This window comes from Pristiophorus japonicus, chromosome 4 (genome assembly GCF_044704955.1).
Source record: "Pristiophorus japonicus isolate sPriJap1 chromosome 4, sPriJap1.hap1, whole genome shotgun sequence".
In the NCBI taxonomy this organism is placed as follows: Eukaryota; Metazoa; Chordata; class Chondrichthyes; family Pristiophoridae; genus Pristiophorus; species Pristiophorus japonicus.
Window position 1 is genome coordinate 159,416,063 of NC_091980.1, and position 18,193 is coordinate 159,434,255.

Consider the following 18,193-nt stretch of genomic DNA (forward strand, 5'->3'; position numbering starts at 1 on the left):
ATAAGAATTAGGAGCAGGAGTAGGCCATTCGGCCCCTCGAGCCTGCTCCATCATTCAATATGAGTATGGCTTCTACCTCAACTCCACTTTCCTGCACTATCCCCATATCCCTTGATTCCCTTAATATCCAACAATCTATCGATCTCGGTCTAGAATATACTCAAAGACTGAACCCCCACAGCCCTCTGGGGTAAGAAATTCCAGAGATTCACCACTCTCTGAGTGAAGAAATTTCTCCTCATCTCAGTCCTAAATGGCCAACCCCTTATTCTGAGACTGTGACCCCTGGTTCTAGACTCCACAGCCAGAGGAAACATCCTCCCTGCATCTACCCTGTCAAGCCCTGTCGGAATTTTGTGTCAAATGAGTACTTTGCATCTGTCTTCACAAAGCAAGCGGATGGTGTGAAGGTTACACTAAAAGAGCAAAGGGAAGTTATGGACAGGATAGTAATAGATAGAGAAGAGGTACTAAAAGATTAGCATTACTGAAAGGCACCTGGTCCGGATGGATTGCATCCTAGGTTGCTGAAAGAAGCAAAGATAGAAATAGCAGAGGTATTGGTCACAATCCTTCAATCCTCATTGGGTTCAGGAGTAGTACCGGAAGAATGGAGGGTTGCTAATGTTACAGTACGACTCGAGAAAGGGGAGGGGGATAATCCAGGAAACCAAAGGCCGGTCAGCCCAACATCAATGGCGGGGAAGTTATTGGAAACCATTATCAGGGACAAAAGAAACATTTCATTTGGAAAAGCCTGGGTTAATCAAGGAAAGCCAGCATGGATTGTTAAAGTCAAATCGTGTCCTACGAACTTGATTGAATTATTTGATGAGGTTGATCAAGATAGTGCAGTAGATGGACTTTCGGAAGGTGTTTGACAAAGTGCCACACAGAAGACTGATTAAGAAGACGGAAGCCCATGGAATTGAGGGAAAGTGGTGGTATGGATACGGAATTAGCTCAGCGACAGGAAGCAGTGGGTGGTAATGGATGTTTTTCAGACTGGGAGGTGGTTTGCAGTGGTGTTCCACAAGGATCAGTTTTGGAACTATTACTCTTTTCAGTTTTTATAACCGACCTAGACTTGGGTGTAGGGAGCAGCATTGTAAAGTTTGCAGATGATATGAAACTTGAGAAAGTAGTAGATAGTGATGAGGAAGGACATATTTGCCTTAGAGGTGGTGCAACAAAGCTTCATTAGATTGATCCCGAGGATGAGAATAGGCCTATGAGGAGAGATTGAGTAGATTGGGCCTATACTCTCTGGAGTTTAGAAGAATGAGAGTTGATCTCATTGAAACATATGATACTGAGGGGGATTGACAGGTTAGAAGCTAAGACGTTATTTCCCCCTGGCTGGAGTGTCCAGAACTAGGGGTCATAGTCTCAGGATAAGGGGTCGGCCACTTAAGACTGAGATGAGGAGGAATTTCTTCACTGAGGGTTGTGAATCTTTGGAATTCTCTGCCCCAAAGGGCTGTAGAGCGGGGGAGGGTGTGGGGGAGGGGGTTGTCAGCGGCATGGAGTGGGTCGGCAGTTGTGTGTGTGGGGGGTGGGGTCAACATTGGAGCATGAGGGGGGGGGGGGGTTGGCATCATGGACTGGAGCAGGCGGGGAAGGTTGGCGGTTCCGGGTCAGGGGTCGGTGGCTGGGAAAAACCTGTGTTGATGACCTGCAAAAAAGGTAAGTTAAAGTTTTTATTTTTTAATTCTTTTTCAGCGATTTAGTAGATAAGGGTTTTGTGAATTTTTGTTTTTTGGCATTTTTGGGGCTGTTTTTCCCCCTCCCTAGGCAGCAGGAATTGGTTTTAACAAATGTCCGGATTTCTGAACATTTTCCAGACGACCCCACCACAGATTGGCCCGGTGTCCGGATTCCGAAACATTCCAAATTTCGGAACTCCGGATTTCGGACGCTCAACCTGTATAAGAAATATGCTTATATCAGAATACTTATAATTACCATTGAGAGAATTGTTACAGGAGGTATTTGACAATAAACAACATTTTGAATATATTACTAATCGAGCTCCCATGGCATTATACAAAGAGAAGCAAGACCCAAGTGTAATGGTTAGGTGAAGTGGGGTTAGATGTTGGATGGTTCAGCCAGGGCATGCAGCTCAAAGTCATTTAAAGTCACTGCAGCCCCGCCACTGGCAGGAGGGTGTAATTGCAGCATGACAAGCTGCCATTATAAATGTGGACATGGGATTTTACAATGGCCAAAGTTGACCAAAAAATGTGATATTGGGACAAAATACAGTTTTGTAGGCAAGAAAACCTTGCAGGAGCAAGCTTTTTAATATGTTATCTAGGCATATAAAAATATAAAATATGCTTTTCATAGAGATGGCGGGTGTAGTCTGGAGGATACAGCTTACGAGTTCTCTGCTCGTGAGCAGAGTGTGTAATGGGTTGTATTAGTGTGTTTATTAATCAGACATCTCTATCTCGAGTCCCAGGATGGATGAGTATCATAAACCCCAATAATTAGCCCTCAATCAACAAAACAAAAAACAGATTATCTGGTCATTATCACTGCTGTTTGTGGGAGCTTGCTGTGCGCACGTTGGCTGCCGCAATTCCCACATTACAATAGTGACTACACTCCAAAAGTACTTCATTGGCTGTAAAGTGCTTTGCAATGTCCGATGGTTGTGAAAGGCGCTATGTAAATTCAAGTCTTTCTTTCCACAATGGGTAAATGGAGAGCAGCAGCACCTACCTCAGCTCGGGATAGATGTTCTCCAGGTACCACTGAAAGGACTTGCACAGTAGCTTCCTGCGGAGTTGGACTCGATCGGCAATACTGAAACAGAGGGCGCCAAGTTACAGAGTGGCCAAACAGCTTCATTTCTGGATCTCCCTAGCGCAAATCGAGGGTTGGAGCTTACAGCCAAAGGATGCAACACAGCAGCTCGTTGAGCCCCACCGCTACCCAATCATGCTTGCGCCTTGTGGGAGAGAAACTAGACAGAACCCTTCCTGACTGAGCCGGAAATTCCCAGGCTCTTTCACCTTGGTCTTTCAATTCCTGGATACAGAGAGGCACCGGTGGAGCAGAGAGTTGATGAGTAGGTCATATCTGGTCAACCATGGCTCGCTCGGTAAGCACTTCTGCCTCAGAGTCAGAAGGTTGTGGGTTCAAGTCCCATTCCAGACACTGGGGGAGGGGCTGAAATTGTCCACACCTGGAAATGGGGCGCACCTCCCGTGGTTCATCTGTTTTACCGGCGTGGTGGTCTCTTGAGCGAAATTCCGCTCTTTGGCTTTTTTTCCCAATGAAATGGAAGTCGGTCATAATGGGGGCGGAAGTGCGGCAGTGAGCGGAAGTTCGCACACTGGAAGGGGCGGAAGGAGGGGGGCGGGCGGAGTGTCTGCTGCTGTCAGTCGTCACAGTGCCGCGTCACCACGGCTCTCCCCTTCAGTGAAAGGAGAGATCGGTGCGATTATTTAAGTTCGGTCCATTGTTCCACCAGGGAGGGTTTCGGCCGGGCCAGAGGGGGTGTCAGACTGCCTGTTGGCGGCCCAGCCGAACCCGGTGGCATAATTGTCAGCCCGATCTGGCAGTCAGCTGACAAAAAAAAAGATGGCAGCTGCGGCAGTGCGTCCTCCCCTTTAATGGCAGCCGCACCGCCATTTTGAGCACACGCCAACTCAGTGCACTGGCAGGAAAAGCTGCCGATGGCACCGAACGGCGGCAGCAAGATTTTTTCGGTGGAATTTCGCCATCGGTGGGTGGGGGGGGCAACATTGGCAGTGCACGCGCTGATGATGCACTTAGGACAGATCGACAGCTGTGGGGGGTGGGGGGGGGGGGAGCGGGTCACCGCCGGGATACCGCAGGAGCGGAATTTTCCAAAGGGTGGCCATTCCACGAAAAATCGGCGGCCATTGCACTCCACAGCATGGGCGCCAATTTCCGGTCATAAGAGGCCTTAAGGGAAAAGGCAATTTCAGCCCCTTGGAGTGCACACAATCTAGGCTGGCACTCCCGGTGCAGCACTGAGGAAGTGCCACATTGCCAGAGGTGCCGTCTTTCAGATGAGCTGTGGCCATTAAAGATCCCATAGCAAGTTTGAAGAAGAACAGGGGGCATTCTCCCGATGCCCCGGCCATCATTCATTGCACCAAAAGCAGATCAGAATCAGCCAATTGTGGCGGGATCGCACTGTGCACAAAATGGCTGCTGCTGTTTTCTAAATAATAAAAGTCACTGCACTTTGAAGCAACTCCTTGTTTTGTGAAGCACTTCAATAGGGTGCTATCCTGAGTCACATCCCGCATAATTATGAATGCAATGCATTTAGAAGGGAGAGGCAGAAGCTATGAATGGAAAAGAAGTTGCTTGAAGATTTTGCAGACTTACTTTCCGTAGGCCTTGCCAACAGCTGAGGGTCTGGCTTCATAGTAGTACTGTTTATAGTCATCCATCCAAACCTCCACCGTCCTCTTGGTGTTCCTTAAACACATGCAGATGCTCTTCAACATCTTAATAACTTTCTTAAGCATCAAAAGAAAGCAGAAAGGTCTGACCACTAATTACACGTTGCCACGTGATCAATGACGCCAAACATCCTGGACTAATTAGCAGTAATCTAATCATCCTATTCTCCTCGCTAAAGGCCCACCACCCCTCCCCTCTGACTCACTCACCATCTTAGGACTACTTTCTGTCTCCTCCTATGACGTGTTTGTGGTGAGGGGTGGAGGCTGCGGGCTGCGGTGGGGGGGGGGGAAAAGAGAGATCAGCCATCCCGTGGGAACCCGGGAAATTGTCTCCGGCGAGGTTAGTCAGTATTGAGGTGAGGGGGATCGAGAAACTGTTGAAATTCTCGACTTGACTTGCTGGGAACAAACCATTTTATCAGCCAGCGTCAGAGGAAGGCTGCCTCTATTCTGCCCGAACAATGTGTCTTTGCCCCACACCTTCAGAAGAGCAAACTCTCTACTACGCTATTGGTATACTTCCAGTTACCGTCTTTGTGGCCTCTCCCTTGTGAGTGAGATTGCTGGCACAAAAGGAGCATTTTAACACCCTCACCCAGCAGGAAGAGGTCAAGATGGCGGGGGAGGTGGGGGGGCAGAGGGAAAGGGTTTACATCATGTTTCTGCTCCCCCAACATCCTAACTTGCCTGACATCGGGCATGGGAAGAACACCCGCCACAGAGGAGCGAGGGGGGCCGAAGTTAAGCAACAAAGTCACATCCTGGATGCGCGCGCCAATATAACCCTCCCCTGATTGCTGAATTTCTCGATTCCACCCCCCTCCCACCTCCAATACTGACTAACTTCGGCAGGGACCATTTCCCGGTTTCCCAGGGGATGGCTGATCTCTCCCCTTACCCCCCCCCCCCCCCAACCACACCACAGCACCCCTCCCTCCCACCGCAATGCCCCTCCTCCCACTGCTGCCCCCCCCCTCCACCGCAGCTATCCCCCACCACAGCACCCCACCGGGGCACCCCCCAACCGCAGCCCCCCCTCGCCGCTGCTCCTCTCCCCCCACACCGCAGCCCCCCCTCACCACAGCGCCCCTGCCCCCCACCGCAGCGGCCCTCCCACCCCCCCCCCCCCCCCCCACCGCTTTGAGGGGAGAAAGGCGGCCGGGGTGGGTGGGGAGAAGGCGGAGTGGAGGGCAATGGGATGGGCAGAAGTGGCGGGGGGGGCGTTGAAGGGAGATTATCTCTCACAAAAGGTAGGTACAGCAAGGAATTATCAGGGCCAGAGTGATCTGGTCTAGTTTCAATCACCTTGGGGCAGGGTGGGGGGTCGGAGAGGAATTTCCCAAATATCCCCCGCCTCAAATTGGCCTAGGTTTTGACATGTTTTCTTGCCTCTCCCAGGAGATCATATAGTTTTGGTTGAGGTAGGGATTGTATATATTGTACATATACACGGTATTACAATTGTGTGGGAAGGACTGGATGGCCCAGATTGTCTTTTGTTGTCCATCATTGCTCGTATGTTCATTACTTAATTTTAAAATGTATTTATTTATCAGTTCATGGGATGTGGGCATCGCTGGCAAGGCCAGCATTTAATGCCCATCACTAAATGCCCTTGAGAAGGTGGTGGCGAGCCGTCTTCTTGAACCGCTGCAGTCCCTGTGCTGAAGGTCCTCCCACAGTGCTGACTTTGTCATAGCAGTAGGCCATTTCAGAGGGCAGTTAAGAGTCAACCACGTTGCTGTGAGTCTGGAGTCACATATAGACCAGACCAAGTAAGGACGGCAGATTTCCTTCCCTGAAGGACATTAGTGAACCAGATGGGTTTTTACAACAATCCGGTAGTTTCATGGTCACCATTGCTGACTAGCTATGTAATTCCAGATTTATTTAAGTTAATGCCAGTGCTACTCTCAGAATTGCGATAGAGGATAATGTGTCATGGTCCCACTGTGGTTGGTAGTTGGGAGAGATCTCAATTGACATCTGGGCTGAGGGCCTTTCAAAACACATCTTACACATCTCCCAATTCTTCTAAGCTGCAAATAGGAACAGTAGGAGCCTCTCCAGCCTGTTCCGCCATTCAGTTAGATTATGGTTGATCTGTATCTTAACTCCATCTACCCGCCTTAGTTCCATAACCCTTAATACCCTTGCATAACAAAATCCTATCAAAATACACCATCCTCCTCCTCCTTAGGCCCTCACTGCGTTGCAACTGAGACTTATCACAAGCCGTCCCTACTCTCACTCAGGAACCATCGAGGGTGCCGGACACTGCCTGCTTACCTTATATAAGTGAGAGCATTGCCCTCGGGGAAGTCGTATGGGTGCCGCTTGCGGAAGACATGCCCCACGCGGCTGCACGGGACAATCTCCAAACTTCCTCCACACATCCAGACACGGAACGACAGCTCTGGAAATGAGCACAGGAATGGCTGGGTGAAAAAAGTCCCAGGTCCATCTCGTTCGCCTTCAACAATCCTGGTCGTCACATGATACAGCGATAATGGAGTTGTTGACCAATCACAGCAATCGTTCTCTATCAATTGGTCTACAACAGACCCAGACACGAGGTGAGGAAAGCCCCAGTGGTGGAGAGCTTCGGGAACCACAGGCCCACAGTCACCGGTTCCTCCCCAACACGCCACACTCCCCACACGCCATGTCTCAGATTACTGGATCCCTAAAATGTTATTGTCTGAAAGAAATCTATCTAATTGGCATTTGAATGAGTCAATACTAACTGCTCCCATCGTCTCCCCAGGAAGCCCCTCGCTCACTGAAATATCGTTTCCGCAGATTAGTTTTGAATTTACCCTCTTCCAACGCAGGCCGTGTTCTGAACACAGTAACACAGCTTGTCATGGTCGACATTAACTGGTCCCAAAATGGTGCTGAGGGAACAAGATGTCACAGAACAGATTGCACCAATGGGCTGCAACCACAGCTGCCTCAGAAGCTTCAAATGCCTTGTGCAATATTTCTTTCCTTGCAAATATTAATCTGTCCCCACAATCAACTTCCAACCAAGGGGATCCTCCGACGGCCAACAACAACTTACATTATATAGCATCTTTAATGTAGTGAAACATCCCAAGGCGCTTCACAGGAATGATTATCAAACACAATTTCACACCGAGCCACTTGAGATATTATGGAAAGTGACAAAAAGCTTGCTCAAAAAGATAGGTTTTAAGGAGCATCTTTTTAAAAAATTTGTTCCGGGATGTGGGCGTCGCTGGCAAGGCTAGCATTTATTGCCCATCCCTAATTGCCCTTGAGAAGATGGTGATGAGCCGCCTTCTTGAACCGCTGCAGTCCTTGTGAAGGTAATCTCACAGTGCTGTTAGGGAGGGAGTTCCAAGATTTTGGCCCAGCGACATATTTCCAAGTCAGGTTGGTGTGTGACTTGGAGGTGATGGTGTTCCCATGCGCCTGCTGCCCTTGTCCCTCTAGGTATTACAGGTCGGGGGTTTGAGAGGTGCTGCTGAAGAAGCCTTGGCGAGTTGCTGCAGTGCATCTCCTAGATGGTACACACTGCAACCACGGTGTGCCGAGGGTAGAGGGAGTGAATGTTGAGGGTGGTGGATGGGGTGCTTTGTCCTGGATGGTGTCGAGCTTCTTGAGTGTTGTTGGAGCTGCACTCATCCAGGCAAGTGGAGAGTTGTACCTTGTAGATGATGGAAAGGGTTTGGAGAGTCAGGAGGTGAGACACTCGCCACAGAATACCCAGCCTCTGACCTGCTCTTGTTGTCACAGTATTTATGTGGCTGGTCCAGTTAAGTTTCTGATCAATGGTGACCCCCCAGGATGTTGATGGGGTATTCGGCGATGGTAATACCATTGAATATCATGGGGAGGTGGTTAGACTCTCGTTTGTTGGAGATTGTCATTGCCTGTCATTTGTGTGGCGTGAATGTTACTTGCCATTTATCAGCCCAAGCCTGAATGTTGTCCAGCTCTTCCATGTGAGCATGGACTGCTTCATTATTTGAGGAGTTGTGAATGGAACTGAACACTGTGCAATCATTAGCAAACATCCCCAGTTCTGACCTTATGATGGAGGGAAGGTCATTGATGAAGATGGTTGGGCCGAGGACACTGCCCTGAAGAACTCCTGCAGCGATATCCTGGGGGTGTGATGATCGACCTCCAACCACTATCTTCCTTTGTGTTAGGTATGACTCCAGCCAATGGAGATTTTTCCCCCTGATTTCCATTGACCAGTTTCACTGGGGCTCCTTGATGCCACACTCTGCCTTGATGTCAAGGGCAGTCACTCTCACCTCGCCTCTGGACTTCAGCTCTTTTGTCCATATTTGGATCAAGGCTGTAATGAAGTCTGGAGCCGAGTGGTCCTGGCGGAACCCAAACTGCATCGGTGAGCGAGTGCCACTTGATAGCACTGTCGACGACACCTTCCATCACTTGATATCACGTGGAGTGAATCAAATTGGCTGAAGACAGGCATCTGTGATCGTGGGGACCTCAGGAGGAGGCCAATATGGATCATCCACTCGGCACTTCTGGCTGAAGATGGTTGCAAACTTATCTTTTGCACTTAAAGGAGGAGAGAGAGGCGGAGAGTTTTAGGGAGTGGGTAGGGAAGTGGAACTGAGTCCATGATCAGATCAGCCATGATCATATTAAATGGTGGAGCAGGCTCGAGGGGTCAAATGGCCTACTCCTGCTTCTATTTCTTATGTTCTTCTGTAATCGGGGATGTTCAAGAGGCCAAAATTGGAGGAGTGCAGAGATCTCAGAGGATTGTGGGGCTGGAGGAGATTACAGAGATAGGGAGGGATTTGAAAACAAGGATGAGAATTTTAAGATAGAGGTGTTGCCAGTCCGGGAGCCAATGTAGGTCAGCGAGCACAGGGGTGATGGGTGAGTGGGACTTGGTGCAAGTTAGTACATGGGCAGCCGAGTTTTGGATGTGCTCAAGTTTATCTCCAATATTGACCCCAATCTCGAGAGGAGCATGATACCCTCCGTACTTTCATTCCACGTTGTTCTTGTCCTGTTTTGTTTTGTGCTTCGATGAGGAATGTTCGTGCTGGGGAATTGAGACACATGCCCCACCCTGCTTTTTACCCAACGTTAGTATCAAGCACTTCCAGGTCAGGTGTGGCACAGCCAGATGCCGAGTGAAGCTCCCTCTAGACTGCTCCAAGCTCTCCCAACCCTCACACCATCATCAGCCTTGGCCTTTAGCCACCAAATGGTGGACAGTTTTACTTTTTTAACAGCTATTGGGAACCCAAGTTGATCCTCCGATCAGGATCCTGACTAAAATCATTAAACCTTTCCCAGCTACAAGTGCCAGCCGTGGCTCAGTGGGTAGCACTCTCACCTCTGAGGCAGAAGTTTGTGGGTTCAACTCCCACACTAGACACTTGAGCCCCATAATTCAGGCTGACACTCCAGTGCAGTGCTGAGGGAGTATAAAATCAGGGAAGTCTTGCTACAGCTATACAGGGTATTGGTGAGGCCACACCTGGAATACTGCGTGTAGTTTTGGTTTCCATATTTACGAAAGGATATACTTGCTTTGGAGGCAGTTCAGAGAAGGTTCACTAGGTTGATTTCGGAGATGAGGGGGTTGACTTATGAGGAAAGGTTGAGTAGGTTGGGCCTCTACTCATTGGAATTCAGAAGAATAGGAGGTGATCTTATCGAAACATATAAGATTATGAGGGGGCTTGACAAGGTGGATGCAGAGAGGATGTTTCCACTGATGGGGGAGACTAGAACTAGAGGGCATAATCTTAGAATAAGGGGCCGCCCATTTAAAACTGAGATGAGGAGAAATTTCTTCTCTCAGAGGGTTGTAAATCTGTGGAATTCGCTGCCTCAGAGAGCTGTGGAAGCTGGGACATTGAATAAATTTAAGACAGAAATAGACAGTTTCTTAAATGGTAAGGGGATAAGGGGTTATGGGGAGCGGGAGGGGAAGTGGAGCTGAGTCCATGATCAGATCAACCATGATGATATTAAATGGCGGAGCAGGCTCAAGGGGCCGTATGGCCTACTCCTGCTCCTATTTCCTACTTCTTATGTTCTTAAGTGCCGCCTTTTGGATGAGACGTTAAACCGAAGCCCTGTCTGCTCTCTCAGGTGGATATAATAGATGTCGTGGCACTATTCAAAGAAGAGCAGGGGAGATCATCTAGCCATCAAATTACAACAGTAAGCGGCAATAGCAGCTCCCCAACTTTCAGAATGAATGCACAATAAGCATTCATAATAACAAGAAATAGGAGCAGGAATAGGCCCCTCAAGCCTGATCCGCCATTCAATAAGATCATGGCTGATCATCGACCTCAACTCCACTTTCCCGCCCAATCTCCATATCCCTTGATTCCCCGAGAGTCCAGAAATCTAGCTATCTCAGCCTTGAATATATTCAGAGACTCAGCATCCACAGCCCTCTGGGGCAGAGAATTCGAAAGATTCACAACCCTCTGAGTGAAGAAATTCCCTCTCATCTCAGTCTTAAATGGCCGACCCCTTATCCTGAGACTGTGACCCATAGTTCTAGACTCTCCAGCCCGGGGGAAACAACCTCTCAGCATCTATCCTGTTAATCCCCCTCAGAAACTTGTGTGTTTCACCTGCTAACAGACACCTACAAGAAAAAAAAGAGAATAAACACAAGATCTCACCAAAATTTTCACCACCCCAAATGTCCATCTGCGTGTCATACTTGCCAAGGTGGTTGAACCAGGATTTATTAATGACAAAGATCCCTCCGGCAATAACCGGAGTCCTGCAGAAATAAAAGCAGAGGTGTCACTCATGGGTTCTAATCCCAGTGGCCACAAAACCCAGGCCGACACCCCTCCAGTGCAGTGCTGAGGGAGCGCCGCACTGTCGGAGGCGCCGTCTTTCGGATGAGATGTTAAACCAAGGCCCCGTCTGCTCTCTCAGGTGGTTGTAAAAGATCCCACGGCATTTATCCGTATGATGAAAATCGATCGTCTACACTCCCATTCTCTGTGCACTCAAAGAACCTTCACGGGAGTTAGCAATTTTTGCTAAAATACAGTCGAGTATTTGAAGCGGAATCTTTCTTTTGTTACAGATCCACGACGTGGGAGGTTAAGTGGTTGTTACTCTAATGCCATCTGGTAGAGTTCACTACCCTCATGGCCATGATACGTATCAAGGGTCCATACCCACGGGAACAACTTGACTCTTTCCTCCGCAGCTGTGGCTCGATCTGGTCCGTCTGTCCACAGATTTCTGTTTTTATTTTTATATTTCAGATTTCTGCAAATTTATAGAGCCCGAATTTGGTGAAGGCCCCCGCCTGCCCAAGTGCTGCCCAAAGGACCACTGAGGTCCCTGACGGTTCTTTGGGCGGGGTTTTCATCGCCCAGGTCCCTCGAAGGTCAGCGGGTGGCAAATCTGCGATGTACGCCACCAATCTGGGTGGCAGCGGGCGAGAGGTCTCATTCTCGGCAGCAGAGGCGCTTGCCGCCCAAGTGCCGCCGAGGATGGAGTCGGGCCCAAGGAGGGTCGAAGACCTAAAAATAAAAAGCATCAAAAACAAAAAAAAACATCTGATGACCTTCAGGGGACCCCATCCAGGTAAGTCCCTGGAAAGAAATAATTTAAATAAAATTCATTAACCTTTTTTACAGCATAGCGCTGAGGACAGAGCTGCCTACACTCAGAGGTCCACCGCGTCCTGCCACTGACTCCCGCCGACTCCCGCCCGCACCAATCCGGCATCTCGGCGGGCAGAGGTGTACTTACGCGCATCGGCCGTCCGCTGACGTCGGCGGGCACTTCCCGGCGGCTCTCCCCTCCCGCCCGCTCCAGGCCACGTCGAAAGTGGCACTGGGCGGTTCGGGCAGAGGAATGTGGGTGACAGTGGACTGCAAGGCCATCAGTTTGTCTTTTTAAAAATATTTATTTAATAATATACAGAACAGAGGTGCAGAAACCAGCGGCAACAGTCTGGAGTGGGGTTTCGACCCCAATCCAGGCTCTGTTTAGATTCAGTGGGTCAGACCACAGTATCTGCAAGACGTCCATAACTGGATGACAGCCCCATGTCCCTCCCGCTCAGGGAGATCGCAGCACTGAAATAAACCCATAACGAAAGGTGCATCACCCTAAATAACCAACTATTCCTTTCGTCAACTAGAATGACAACAGTGTGGTCCGGGGAGTGGGGGGTGAGAGGGTTAGAAATGTGAGTTGCTAGAAGGCTGCGGAAGGGCTGTTGGAGGACAGCTGGAGGGCTGCTGGAGGGCTGCTGGCATCCATTGAGCCAAACCCAGGAGGGTTCCAGTACACGCCCCGGGTTCCATGCTGCCTCGAGTTCTCTCCCCCCACCCCCTCCACCGTTGTCCAGCCCGGGCCCTGGGTCACTCGGGGTCATTTTAATGTTGGGTAATGTAAAATGGGCAATATTAAATTGACCGCCTGTTATACAGCATGCCCGATTATCCATTTGATCGAAGTCAACGGAATGTAAATTGTGGGAGGTGTATAATGGGCGGCCGATTTGATATTCCCCCGGTTGAAACATCGGCCACAGTTACAATGACCCACCCATGTGCCAACCAAATACAGGCCGGCTGATTTAAGACCGTGACATCCATTTGGCCGACTGAATCCCGAAGTGAACGACGTGCGTTCCTGGCCCTCTCACCCAGTGCTTACCGGATTGATTCGGTCGGGTCCGACCTCACCATCTTCTGTTCAATGGGCATCTGTTCCCATTTAAAATGCAAACTCCAGTCAAATCCTACGAGGGGGCAGGGGAGGGAAAACAACAAGGTGAACATAATAAAACCGCGCTGAGAGACCACAAGAACTGTTGCCGAAATTACTTCACAAGATTGGCACAGCTGAGGGAGGCCACTCAGCCAATCTCTTAGCTCAACCATCCAGTTCCTTACCTTTCCCTCTTCACATCATTTAAAACAAAAATTATTCCTGGGATGTGGGCGTCGCTGGCAAAGCCGGCATTTATTGTCCATCCCTAATTGCCCTTGAGAAGATGGTGGTGAGCCGCCTTCTTGAACTGCTGCAGTCCGTGTGATGAAGGTGCTCCCACAGTACTGTTAGGGAGGGAGTTCCGGGATTTTGCCTCAGCGACAATGAAGGAACGGCAATATATTTCCAGTCAGGATGGTGTGTGACTGGGAAGGGAACGTGGAGGTGGTGGTTGGTGTTCCCATACGCCTGCTGCCCTTGACCTTCTAGGTGGTCATGAGTGTGTACCGTGAATTAATCCGAGGTTTTCTTAGGCAGTTCCCCGGAGTCGAGGATGACTTGCTTCCACACTAATGTGAGTTCTCAGGTGACTGATGAGACCAATGCGGAACCTACAATCTCTGTCACAGGTGGGGCAGGTGGTGGTTGGAGGGACGGGTGGGTGGGGTGTATCCAAGGTTTACCCCTCCCTCAGCAGACCATCACAAAACCCACGATCAGTCTGTCAACTCAAAGAGGCAGAAACCGTTGGGGAAAATGAGAGTCACATATGTCAGGTCAAATGCTGAACCGTAAGGAACTGAAATTTGGAGACATTTCCTGGTTCAATTTGGCAAATGCTTAAATTGCTTTCCGGTCCAGACCCTAGTGGTTCACGGCAGTCTACACTTAAAAAATATTCCCACACGTTGAGGAATGAGACAGAGACCTCGGATGTTCGCATTTTCTCATCCTTCTCACATTCCCAGCATGGAGGGGCCACCTTTCGAATGGGGCGTTAATCCCACACCGAGTCTAACCAGCTTAGCTGAACATAAAAGGAAAGTCACTGCCGTCTAGCTTCAGGAGATAGGAACACAGGAACAGGAGGAGGCCATTCAGCCCCACAATCCCGTTCCACCATTACAAACATAGAAATTTACAGCGCAGATGGAGGCCATTTTGGCCCATCGTGTCCGCGCCGGCCCTTGGTCAGCAGCCCTAAAGGTTACATATAAACCTATGAACAATGGCGGAAAGGCAAAGAGCACCCAGCCCAACCAGTCCGCCTCACACAACAGCGACACCCCTTATACTGAAACATTCTACACTCCACCCCAACTGAGCCATGTAATCTCCTGGGAGAGGCAAAAACCAGATAAAAACCCAGGCCAATTTAGGGAGAAAAAATCTGGGAAAATTCCTCTCCGACCCATCCAGGCAATCGAAACTAGTCCTGGCCGTATTCGATTCCCTGCAGTACTTACCATTATATCTGCACCAGCCAACAAAAGGTCATCCAGTCTAATCCCAATTACCAGCTCTAGGTTCATAACCCTGCAGGTTACTGCACTTTAAGTGCCCATCCAACCATCTCTTAAAAGTGGTTAAACAGCTTCCCCCTGGTTCTGTAGTTTAGTTCCACTCCAGCAGGGAGCTTGTTGATTGTGAGGTGGAGCATGGCGGCGAGGAAGATTGAGAAGAGGGTTGGAGTGGTAACGCAGCCCTGTTTGAGCCCGGTCCGGACGTGAATTGGGTCTGTAATGGATCCGTTGGTAAGGATCACGGCCTGCATGTCGTCGTGAAACAGGCAAAGGATGTTGACAAACTTTTGGGGCATCCAAAATGAAGGAGGACGCTCCATAGACCTTCATGGTTGACAGTGTCAAAGGCCTTTGTAAGATCGAAGAAGGCCATATATAAGAGCTGGCGCTGCTCCCTGCATTTTTACTGCAGCTGTCGCACTGCAAAGATCATGTCCCTTGTGCCCCGTAGGGGACGAAATCCGCATTGTGATTCCAGGAGGGTTTCTGCATCTGCATTCAATTAGATCATGGCTGATCAGTATCTTAACCCCATCTACCCGCCTTGGTTCCACAACCATTAAGAACCTAATCTAAAAAACTATCAATCTCCATTTTACAATTTTCAATTGACCCCCAGGCTCAGCAGCTTTTTGCTGAAGGGAGTTCCAGATTCCCACTGCCCTTTGGGTGAAGAAGTGCTTCCTGACATCACTCCCTGAACGGCCTGGCTCTAATTTTAAGATTGTGTCCCCTTGTTCGGGACTCCCCCCACCAGAGGAAATAGCTTCTCTCTATCTACCTGACCAAATCTTTCAATCATTTTAAGCATCTCAATTAGATCACCCTCAATCTTCTATACTCGAGAGAATACAATCCTCGTCTATGCAACCCGTCCGTATAATTTCTCCCATCAGAGGAAATACTTTCTCTCCAGCTGCCCTATTAATCCCACTAATCATCACCTTAAACACCTCAATTAGATCAACCCTTAATATAGTCTCACAATGCTTGGTCTTCACACCCAGTGTGTCGGAAACACCCTGGTGTGACGTGGAGTTCGAAACATAGAAAAAAACATAGAAAAAAACATAGAAAATAGGTGCAGGAGTAGGCCATTCGGCCCTTCTAGACTGCACCGCATTTACCATTGGACTGTCAGGAAACTTTACCAAACTTTCAAATGTTTAATTCTTTTCGCCAGCAGCACAACTTTCTCCTCCAACTTTAAAATGTAAGCGGCCTTCCAATGCCAGTGAGTGCAGCACCCACAGAACTCTTTGGGCCCTGTTTTGCGACACCTGTTAGTATCTCCTGGGGGGCGCTAACAGGGGGCATAAACCGTTTTCGCCGGGGTGGGGTAGTGGGCGCTACTGGCTCCTGCGAAATGGCGCGGGAGTTGGCGGAGGCGCTGCCACGATAGCACCGCATCTTGCCGGTAGCACCGCAGTCGCGATGATGTCATCAGCGTGACCCCTTAGCGCCGCGTGCCGATCCCTTTCCGCCCTTGCGGTGGAAATTCCCCTGCGTCCCGTGGGGCGCGAAGTGGGCCAATCTCCGCTCGCGGGGTGGAAGTGGAAGGGGAGGTCGGGAGCGCCCCTCGCCCCCCCCCGGGCTGCCATCTTATCTGTTTGCTTCACTCACCCGTCGGCCCCTTTTTTACTTCCTCTGGCGAGGTTCGGGTGAAGGCTGCGGCCTTGGTCGCACGCCGCCGTGGAGGCCAGCAGAGGCCTGGCAGAGTGCGCAGCGACCCTCTCTTTTAAGTGAAGGGGAGGGGCGTCGAACCGTGTAGCACTGCCAATCGCGCCCAGTATCGCCGTGGAACCCGCTCCATCAGAAAGTGGGGCACGCAAGATTGCACTCCACGCCCTGTGAGGGACAGTAACTGCAATTTCGCGGCCGGGGCGGGTCTTCCGCATCGGACGCAGCAAGTCCCGCCCCGATCCAGTCACCACCCCCAATCGGGGCTCCGGTGGAATTTCTCCCACTTTGTTTTCCATGATCAGGAAACAATGCGGAGCCAGCAGTATAACTGGGGTCTGCTGATCCTGCATTGCAATAAAGAGGAATACAGGCATATCCCAAAAGTAAATTACATATCAGCCATGGCTCCCTCTCTCCTCAGTCAGTCAGCTGAGATCATTATTGGGGCTGATACTGCAATTTGTTCATGTTTTATTGATGTTGATTGAGGTATAAATATTGGCCAGGACACCGGGTATAACTCCCCTGCTCTTCTTCGAAATAGTGCCATGAGATCTTTTACATCCAACCAAGAGGGAAGACGGGGTCTCGGTTTAACGCCTCATCCGAAAGACGGCACCTCTTTCAGTGCTCCCTCAGTACTGCAGTGGAGTGTCAGCATAGATTTTTGTGCTCAAGTCTCTGGAGTGGGACTTGAACCCACAACCCTCTGACTCAGAGGCGAGAGTGCTACCCACTCATTATCACTTCCACTCTAAAAGTGAGTTTCAGGTGAAGTGAACAGTTTAATACAGGAATTACAGTCTCTGTCACAGGTGGGTCAGACAGTGGTTGAAGGAAAGGGTGGGTGGGGAGACTGGTTTTCCGCACACTCCTTCCGCTGCCTGCGTTTGATTTCTGCATGCTCTCGGTGACGAGACTCGAGGTGCTCAGCGCCCTCCTGGATGCTCTTCCTCCACTTAGGGCGGTCTTTGGCCAGGGACTCCCAGGTGTCGGTGGGGATGTTGCACTTTATCAAGGAGGCTTTGAGGGTGTCCTTGAAACGTTTTCTCTGCCCACCTGGGGCTCGCTTGCCGTGTAAGAGTTCCGAGTAGAGCGTTTGCTTTGGGAATCTTGTGTCAGGCATGCGAACAATGTGGCCTGCCCAACAGAGCTGGTCGAGTGTGGTCAGTGCTTCGATGCTGGGGATGTTGGCCTGGTCGAGAACACTAACGTTGGTGCATCTGTCCTCCCAGGGGATTTGCAGGATCTTGCGGAGACATTGTTGGTGGTATTTCTCCAGCGCTTTGAGATGCTTGACGAGATGCTACCCACTGAGCTACAGCTGACACTCAAGGCCATGTATAAAGTTTCAGTCCAAGATCTCATTGATCTGCAGCTATCTCAAGGTCCAGGTGCTCACAGGTCTTGCTGTTCTGATTCCCCAGTGAACCAACAGTGCGGGGAAAAAAAAACAGGCCCTTCCAAACCTCCAGTTCTCAAAATTCACACAGGAGAAACAAGCAAATGAGGAATATAAACCCGAATATTGTCTGCATTGCCTGGACTTCATGGGTTGGACTGGTGGGGTCCCATGTGGACACTTTGCTCACCCCTGGGACAAACCCTACCTAGAATTTCTCCAAACATGGCACCAACAACAATATCAAATCGCTATTCTCCAGATTTATTCCTTTCCCTGTCGGGCTTGTCTCCAGTGAGTAATTTAAGTCACTTTGTGTTTACAGTCGATTCTCTGAGTCACTGCCAGGAGTCACGGGTACAATGATTGAAAGTTGCAGAGGAAAGTAAACTCAG

The 18,193-nt window shown here is 49.8% G+C and overlaps 1 protein-coding gene across 2 annotated transcripts in view; it reads right to left on the reverse strand.

The window, feature by feature from the left end:
- galnt16 (UDP-N-acetyl-alpha-D-galactosamine:polypeptide N-acetylgalactosaminyltransferase 16) overlaps positions 1-18,193 on the reverse strand; it is a 193,185-nt gene that overhangs the window by 17,871 nt on the left and 157,121 nt on the right. Inside the window, exons 8-12 of one of the 2 annotated variants that reach the window (XM_070878733.1) lie at positions 13,134-13,218; positions 11,123-11,226; positions 6,744-6,870; positions 4,375-4,467; positions 2,731-2,814 (exon numbers count right to left, since the gene is read on the reverse strand). In XM_070878733.1, coding sequence (XP_070734834.1) covers positions 2,731-2,814; positions 4,375-4,467; positions 6,744-6,870; positions 11,123-11,226; positions 13,134-13,218 — 493 coding nt within the window. The remainder of the gene's footprint in view (positions 1-2,730; positions 2,815-4,374; positions 4,468-6,743; positions 6,871-11,122; positions 11,227-13,133; positions 13,219-18,193) is intronic. The other variant, XM_070878734.1, reaches the window with a different exon arrangement.